Source organism: Octopus bimaculoides, chromosome 18 (assembly GCF_001194135.2).
Source record: "Octopus bimaculoides isolate UCB-OBI-ISO-001 chromosome 18, ASM119413v2, whole genome shotgun sequence".
In the NCBI taxonomy this organism is placed as follows: domain Eukaryota; kingdom Metazoa; phylum Mollusca; class Cephalopoda; order Octopoda; family Octopodidae; genus Octopus; species Octopus bimaculoides.
The window spans coordinates 16,689,537-16,698,698 of NC_068998.1; the positions used below are offsets into that span (position 1 = coordinate 16,689,537).

The 9,162-nt window shown below is 35.6% G+C and overlaps 1 protein-coding gene across 2 annotated transcripts in view; it reads right to left on the bottom strand.

The window, feature by feature from the left end:
• Nucleotides 1–205: 205 nt before the first annotated feature.
• LOC106871197 (mediator of RNA polymerase II transcription subunit 8) overlaps nt 206–9,162 on the bottom strand; it is a 19,673-nt gene continuing 10,716 nt past the window's right edge. For both annotated transcript variants that reach the window (XM_014917544.2, XM_014917543.2), the window contains 4 exons: nt 5,010–5,063; nt 2,661–2,745; nt 1,577–1,741; nt 206–581 (listed from right to left, as the gene is read on the bottom strand). In XM_014917544.2, the coding sequence (XP_014773030.1) occupies nt 499–581; nt 1,577–1,741; nt 2,661–2,745; nt 5,010–5,063 (387 nt within the window). In that variant the 3' untranslated portion in view covers nt 206–498. The remainder of the gene's footprint in view (nt 582–1,576; nt 1,742–2,660; nt 2,746–5,009; nt 5,064–9,162) is intronic.

Here is a 9,162-nt window from a genome sequence, read left to right on the forward strand (position 1 = left end):
ACATCAACACATAAATATATGTGTGTGTGTATGTATGTATATATATATAAATATATGATGGGCTTCTTTCAGTTTCTATTTACCAAATCCACTCACAAAGCTGCAGTGGGACTGAACCTGGAACCATGTGGTTGAAAAGCAAGTTTCTTACCACACTGCCACACCTGTGCTTGTTCAACATTTTCCAAAATAATAAAAACATCAGTTAAAAAAAAAATGCTAAATTTATTGAATTAAAAACAAAAAAATGTTTACAAAATATTCAAGGAAAGATTGTTTTCCCTAAAATAAATTTTAAAAAATTTAGAGAAGGAACAAAATGAATCAATAATTTAATTAAAAATAAGTTTGCTGCACTGTGCAGTAGGTTTTTTTTATATAGATCCTCTTTTTCTGTTACCTTCATTAAGTTAGCAGTCAGAAATACTGTAGTAATATCTGTTGAGTTATAGATGTGCAGTTTTTTTTCTTTCTTTGCATACAGTTTCAAATACTACCTCAGGAACGCTGGTAAGGATGACTGGAGGCTGCTTTGATGTTAGTCTTGATAGTGCTTGGAGCTTTAGAAATATTGGCAGAAGCTGGAAATATATAAAAAAAACAAGGGGTAGTTTTTAAGAACACAGATTATGACCATAAATATGAAAAAATCAATCATGTTATGCTTTGCTGAACCTTTTTAAGACTAACTTAACTGGCAACAGATTCCACCTTTATTTTGATGTTGACTTGTTTGCAATAGAAAATACAACTAGATGTTGCTACTTAGTCCCTGGTGAACCTGGAACAAGCAGGTCTATAATCAAAAGCTCTCCAATTGCAATTATCCTGCCTTTTCTAGACTACATCATTGAAGGTGTATTTTTAAGACAACATGGTTTAATTTGGTTACTTTCACAATCACACGGGTTTGGTTTTGGTTTTGTTTCACTGCATAGCACCTTGGCAGTGTATCTTCTACTACAGCCCTGGTCAGGCAAAAACATGAGTGAATTTAGTAGAGAGAAACTGCAGGAAGCTTGTGGTGTGCATGTGCATATGATGCATGAAAGCTGACATTCCAAGCAAGTCACCACTTGAGCAAAATGGTCATAATATTCACATTCTTTGTTGGCATTATGACCAGTGGTTCTGCATACTGAAAGATCATCATCATCATTTTAATGTCGGCTTTGCCCTGCTTGCATGGGTTGGTTGGAGTTTATGGAGGCAGATTTTCTACAGACAGATACCCTTCCTGTTGCCAGCGCTCACCTGTTTCCAAGCAAGGTAATATTTCCTCATGGCTTGACGTGTGTTTAGAAATGACTGATATTCATTTACACATTCACATGATGTCAAAACAAGAGAGCACGCATACACGACAAGCTTCTTTCAGTTTCCAGCCACCAAATCTCAAGGCTAAGGTTGGCCCAAGGTAGAAGACACATGCCTAAGGTGCCACACAGTGGGACTGAACCCAAAACTGTGTTGTTGGGAAGCAAACTTCTTAACCACACAGCCTGCGCCTATATAATAGTACATAACACAACATGTATTTAAGAGGTTAAAAGAATGAAAATGTGAGGTAACTTACCTGGTGGCTTCTGAGTCTGTGGCTGAGTATTAATGTTGTTATTCTGATGAGAATTCTCAGAACGTCGAGGTGTTGGTTGTTTGAGACCTTTCCCAACAGTGATGGCCTGAATTAGAGTATTGGTATCTGCCATTGAAGATGTCTGTGGCTGTGCCGATTTCTGATCTGAAGTCCAAAAAGTAAGTAAAATTCATTTCCATTAGATGACAGCAATATAAAGACAAAATGGCCCAAGTAGGTAAAGTGTCAGAGGTACCTTATCAATATGACCCAAATAGATAAGATAGCTGGTAGTGCAATACTACTGACCTGTATCTTATCAGTTCAGATCTCAGCTGCTGATGAGTTTGTGGTGCTCCAGAAAAGTTACCAGGTTGTTGGTAAAACATATCAAATCTGGGAACATTATCATTACCTTTGATAACTAATCTCCCTTCTTAATGTGCAAAGCCAGGAGAAAAGACAATTTTATTACGTTTGTTCTGCATTGATAATTATATTGATTGGAAAATAAAATTGAATATATGTGTGTGTGTATGAAGAGATATGGCTTAGTGGTTAGGGAGTTGCACTCCTGATTGTGAGATTGTGGTTTTGATTCCCAGATCGGGCGTTGCATTATGTTCTTGACCAAAGCACTTCATTTCACATTGCTTTGCAAGCATTTCGTCATCTGACATGTGGCACATGGTGCATTTGTACAAGTAAAGTCAATATGATAGAATGATAGAGGGATTGAGCTTATGTGAACACAAACATTTGATCCACTATAAGCAAATCATCTGTGTAGTTGTTCAGCAAGAAATTGCAGAAACCTCATGCATTGTCTAATGATGGGAGAGTCCATGATATATATATATCAGTTTCAGTCTATAAGGCACTGATTGGTTTAAGGCTACATAGTAAGTGGTGTGTAGCAGAACTGAACCTGAAACCATGTGGTTTGTAAAGTGAGCTTCTTAACCACAAAGCCATTCCTGCACCTAAGTATCAATTAAATTTCATAAGTTTTGTTGCAGTTGTTAGTTTTACATAATTTTTCTTCAGCTCATATCCATACCCATATAATACCTCCCATACTTACTTGCTTCGCTTTCCCATTCTTCTCGAGCAGAATTGATGATGTCAATGATGTTGCTGGTGATTTTGTTTAGAGAATTTAATTGTTTCTGAAAAAAAAAAAAAAAAAAAAAAAAAAAAACTGAAGTATCCAGATGGCATTACTCTCTAATCTTTTGAAATACAATAATAATTTCACCAGAGACATTTACTGTTTTAACCCATTACCTCCCATAATTCTATTAACTGGAATTTTTTTTATGAAACTTTGATTTCTAGCATAAAACAGCCTTAGAAACACACTGGAATGATCAAAATAACATTTTAAATAGAAATAAGCGAGATATTGGGTGAAAAATTAGCAAACCTCATTTGAATATCAGAGAAATATACCTAGTAGATATAGCAAAAAAGTTAGATATGTGTAAATATTGACAGATAATTACGAAATTTGTAATTTTTAAGTGATCTCATATGAGATCACTGGTAGGTAATGGGTTAACTGGAATCTATTTTGTTCAAAAGGTGTGCTGAAATCACAGATGTTCAAACATGTTTTTATATAGTAACCCTTATCTGTTATTGAAATTCTCTCTCAATGACTTTCTTTGTTTTGCCTTTGTTTTCTAGAGAAGGACCAATGCCCATCATCGTCATCATCATTTAGTATCCATTTTCCATGCTGGAATGGGTTAGATGGTTTGATTGGAACTGCTAAGCTGGAGGGCTGCACCAGGCTCCAGTCTGTTTTGGCTTGGATTCTACGGCTGGATGCTCTTCCTAACACTAACCACTCCACAGAGAGTACTGGTAGCCTTTTATGTGTCACCATTATAATACAAACCCTTCCACCATCACTTTAGTCAGGAGGAAGAGCATTAATTGTGCCCTTTAATAGGCACTATTAAAGACAGTATCTATGTCTTTAGGCAGTATTAAAGGGAATAGGTTCTGAAGACCGAAGGGAGGAAGCTATCCTCAAACTATAAATCTGGTCCAAATGCTTATGATAGACTAAAGGTACTCAGAGACCAGATACTGTTGACATTAAATTAAGTCCACTATCCAAGTAAGTTCCAGTGAGATTTGACTCAGACTACAGAGTCAACAAATACAGCATAGTCTCAAACACAAAGAGACAGTAAATATAGCACTGACTCAGATCACAAAGAGCCAACAAATACTACATTGACTCAGACCACAAAAACTTGACAAATACAGCATATACTCGAACACAAAGAGTCATCAAATATAGCACTGACTCAAACCACACAAAGAGCCAACAAATATGGCATTGCTTCTGAACACAGAGTCAACAAATATAGCAAGGCGTTCTGCTTGACACTAACAATTCTGCTGATCCACTGCCAAAGGCTGGTGTTTTATTGATCGATCCAAAACCCCACAAACACCAGGGAAGGATGAAAGGCAAAGCTGAGTTCAATGGAATTTGAATTCAGTTAGGCAAGAAGCCAGAGTAAATACTTCTAGGCATTTCGTCTGATGCACATAGGATTTTGTCAATTCATTGTCTGTAACATCATGGCTATGTGTTCAAATATTACCACAATGAATATGTTGCAACTAAAACAAACTATATAATTCTTTTTGCCTCACTCTGCTTGTCCGAGAACAGGTACCAAGCCTACTTTACAGTTAAGAGTTTGACTGTTAAGTAGAAAGTACCCAAGAGAAAAATAATAACAATTGTTTCAAATTTTGGCACAAGGCCAGAAATTTCAGAGGGAGGAGTTTAGTTGGTTATATTTACCCCAGTATTTGACTGGCATTTTATATTATTGACACCAAAAGAATGAAAGACAAAGTCAACCTCAGTAGTATTTGAACTCAAAATATAAAGAGCTGAAAGAAATGTCATTAAACATTTTGTCTGTTGCTCCAACAGTTCTGCCAGTTTGCCACCTTAAGAAATGTAGTTATCGTTTCAGATTTTGGCACAAGGCTGGCAATTTTGAGGGGTGATGGAGATAGTTGATTACGTCATCCCCTGTACTTGACTGGTACTTTATTTTATCACCCCAAAAAGATGAAAAATACAGTTGTCCTTGAAAGGATTTGAACCTAAAATTTAAAGAACCAGAAGAAATACTGCCAAGCATTTTGTCTGATTCTGCCATAATAATACTAATATCTTTTAAAAAAAAAACAAAAAAAAAAACACCATAAATTGCTAAGCATTTAATTTTAAATAAAATATGTAAGAATATAAATGAAAGAAAAAGGAAAAAAAACCCCCAAAAAAAACAGGATAACACTTCCAAATAATTTATATAATATAGCTTTCTACAAACAATAGGTGAATAAGTAAATATGTAAAAAAGAAATCAAATAAATTAGTTTCCAATCAACTCACTCTAGTTACTGTCGCGTCCTCAACTAACATGTTTTCATTCTTTATTCCTTTGCCCTGTCAAAACAAAAGCAAACAAGTTATAAACACATTAGTAAAATATGGTGTTACTCTTATTAATGGTGAAATGCTATGTATTACTTATGTAAAATGTAGCATTCACCATAACACGGACTACGAAGAAGGAGCTTCAAAACTGCCTTGTTGATATGCGCACTAGGCTTCTCACAAGGGCTTGAAAACATTTCATTGGTGAGTACAAGACCAAAGCGGAAATTCATGGATACATTCCATCCATCTCTCTAGTGTATGAGACATTTTGACACAGCTGTTTTGGTGTCACTGGGTTGATGCTGACTTATTTGACATTAGACGTTTTAATGTTTCTCTCATTCTCTCACACTGTCTGAGGTGAAAGTGTGTTTAGGTCAATCACATTCAATTAATAAATTGTAATATCCCTCTCTTTCTCCCCTATCTCTGTTTGTATGTGTACAGTTTTGCATGTCTGTGTGTGTTTGTCTCCAGTGCCAAAAAGTGCTGTCACCAAAGCAGGTTCAATGTCCAGTCAGCCATGCCAAATCACCAGTGTCCAGCTACGCCCAGTAATTTGTATCATTACTGCTCAATGTAAGATAGGTTTTGCTGGCCACTGCTACTGTGCTGAACGACAGACTATATAAGAAGTTTTTCTTTGCAGACTCCTGCACCTTAACAGAAACCACTAAAAGACCACCCAACTACAACATCATTGGCATGAAACTGAGGACTATCAAAGCTAATGTGGGTCAGAAATTCCTGACACAGTTTGGTGAAACATTTCAGTTAAAACTGCTTGGAAAAAAAAAAAAAAAATTCTTAAAATTCAGTTACACTTTCAGTTGATGCTGGAGATTTTCTTCTAGAATCTATTACTTAAGAAAGTGAGCTACAACAAAGTGATTTTAGCATCAACCCACCAACTGAGTTTGTTTTCACAATCAAAACATTTTAAACCTTTAGTGTTTGGCTTACTCTATCAAATGAAGTGCTTATTTATTCACATAGTTTTGAATTAATTGCGAATTCTCTTGTAGCTTTGAGAATTTGATGATGTGATTGTTTATATCTTTAGAATGACACTGTAGGGTAGGTGTGAGAGGCCAAATCTGGCCAGTTTGAACATAAAATGGTTAGAATATTTGGGCTGGATATGGCCAGTTTAAATGCTAAAAGGTTAAATATCAGAAGCACAGTTTAAACAGGTACATTTACACGTGAAAGTGCAGTTTTTTGCTATGAGTAGCAGCAAATGCATAAAACCATAGCTTTTATTTACAAGTGAATGTAATTTGGTAGCATGTACTATCCTCTTCATTTTAATATCCAATTTTCCATGCTTGCATGGGTTGGATAAAGTTTATTGAGACTGATTTTCTATGGTTGGACACCCTTCCTGCAACCAGCCTATATTTGTTTCCAAGCAAAGTAATATTTCCTCATGGTAAGACATGAAAAGATGTAGCCTGTAGGTCCATTGTTATGGACACACCCTTACTATCAACAAGTGTTTTGATAATTTATAATGCTGGACTTACATTCTGCTATCAGTAGAGCTTAGAGTTACACTCTCTTAATGCCAGTAGGGCTAAATCCAGTTAATAGATATATTGGCATAGGAAGCCATAGTTTTAAGTATCTAGACTCTGGTCACAGCACAGTTCTGGTGACAGGATAGGCACTATCAATCTCTCTGATCAGTGATCTGATCTTTAAATGACTAAACCATATTTACAGCAGAAAGTTTTTAAAAAATTAATTAATTAAATGAAAGTAATGATTGATTACATGACTGTCTCATTTTTATGTGACATTAACCAATACTGATCTCTAGAGGCAAGAAGGCCACATATTTTGAGAGAAAGAACAGTCGTATTTTTACTTGACTTTGCAGGGCATCCAAAACCAGTGAGATTTATACAGTTTATTTCTCTTGAACAGCTGACGGCTGTGGGACAAATATATATATATATATATATATAAGAGAGAGAGAGAGAGAGATAGAGAGAGAGAGAGATAGAGAGTTCCCAAATTAGATCTGAATAGAATGGTTAGCGTGAGGTCTGGGGAGGAAATAATATGGACAATAGGAGGAGAAAAGATAAGTGAGTTTCAAGTACCCGAGTGGAGGTTGTACAAAACCAACCAGCCTCAAACAGCAGAGGCCACTGAAGTAGGTGCAGAAGAGTCAGAGAGAAAAGCATGGCATGTCTGCAAGTCAGAGATTGGAGTAATTTTCTGGGATGTTGAATCAACAATGAACTTTACAAGTAGTTGGATAAGAATGTTTGTTATGTGTGTATAAACATATATGATGGACAAAGTATGAGCATATACTTCTTCAATCAACTGAATGACCTGCTAATTGAGTTAACAAGCAGCATAGGTGAGTATTTCATAGGCACCCAACGTTTGAAGGTGATGCATGACCATTGAACGTTGGGCCTCATGGAGGCAATAACAAGTGACCGAGACCTGTGGAGATATGCTGTGCTTGAGAAGACCCAGCAAGCCAAGTGAGACCATAACCGTGGCCTATGCCAGTGCAGCATAACCGGCCCATTTAGGAGTACCTTTCAATCATTGGGCAATAAACTGCCCTTGCGAAGACCTGTTGAGCCAAGTGAAGTCCATGGCTGATGACGTGTTGCCTGACTGGCTCCTGTGCCGGCTGACTGGTCTCATGCACTAAGTGGCTTCTTGCTTTGTTTGGGGACTTTCTTATAAAAAATTTTAAAAATCATTAACGATTTTTCTTTATTATTCTTGACTCTCAGTTGTCTTTTTTTGTTTCTCTAACTTAGCCTTTTTTCTAGGTAGGGGGTCTATGCAACCCCAGTTTTACCTTTGGGGAGAGGGGTTCCATATTAATCTGACCACTATCCTTTGATCTGTACAGCATGGAAGGCTCTACCAGGAGCTCACATTCTGCTGGCATAGCATTCAGAGTCTTTAAGGTATGCAAGCCATCACACCTTAACAAGGACTGGGCCTTGTGAAAGATGTGTGAATCAAGCTCTGTGCAAAAAAAAGAAAAAGTTCAAATCAACAGAAAATGTATCATTTAGTAATTTTCAGAGCCATATAACCAATAAAACAGATCAGGCCTTGAGGTTAAAAATTACTACTCACCCACTCTATTCAACAAACTTAACCGCTTTAGATTTTGACTCATTCAGGTCTACTAGAATTTTACCAGTGCTAAAACATTCACAAGCTAAGATGTTGCAACAGCATTAAAATTTGAGTGCTGTTGCACATCTTAGCTTCTGAATGTTAGACTTTTCCTCTTCTGAGAATATGATCTATTTTCAACCATAGAACCTAAAATACTTTGCAAAAATTGTGATATTACTTTTCGGTGTCCCGATGGGTTAGTGAATATAAGTGTTAAGTGTCAAATCTTAAATGTTGTAGTTTAACTAGTGGGCATAAGTTCAATCCCAGCATCAATCAAACTATTAATACTTTGGTGCAAGTGGAATGAACTGGTAGTATTAGAAGTAAGAAGGAGACTATTCTTGATATGGACAATAGCAAGAGAATGATCCAACTCTGTAGATTTAATAAAAGATTCAGTTTGAAATTCTGAGAACATTACCGAATATGGCAGTTACATGAAGCAGACTTAAGAATACAATGGCCAAAATGTTCTGACAATAACAACTAAAGACACAAATATGAATGAATAAACCATTGTATAACAGTCAATAATCTGATAAAAAGTATTTTGATTTTCTGTTGCTATTAAGACTAATAATGCTGCAATCTCAACTTGACCAAATATTGAGGAAAGCAATAATGTTTTTAGAATCGTCAAATCGTTCTCATTTTAATAGATGTTCTCTGTATCTTAGCAATGAGGCCAAAACAATTTATAATGTTAAGCAATAAGCTATAAGGAAATTTGCATAAAGAATTAAATCTTATAAAGGCTTGCAGAAAGTTGAGAAATGATTTTTCATAAAGGAAATCATGCAATATAATTTTTAAGTAAAACAACACAGATGAATATATATATATGTGTATGTATATGTGTGTATTTATATATATATATATATATATATATATATATATATATATATATATATATATATATATATATATATATATATAT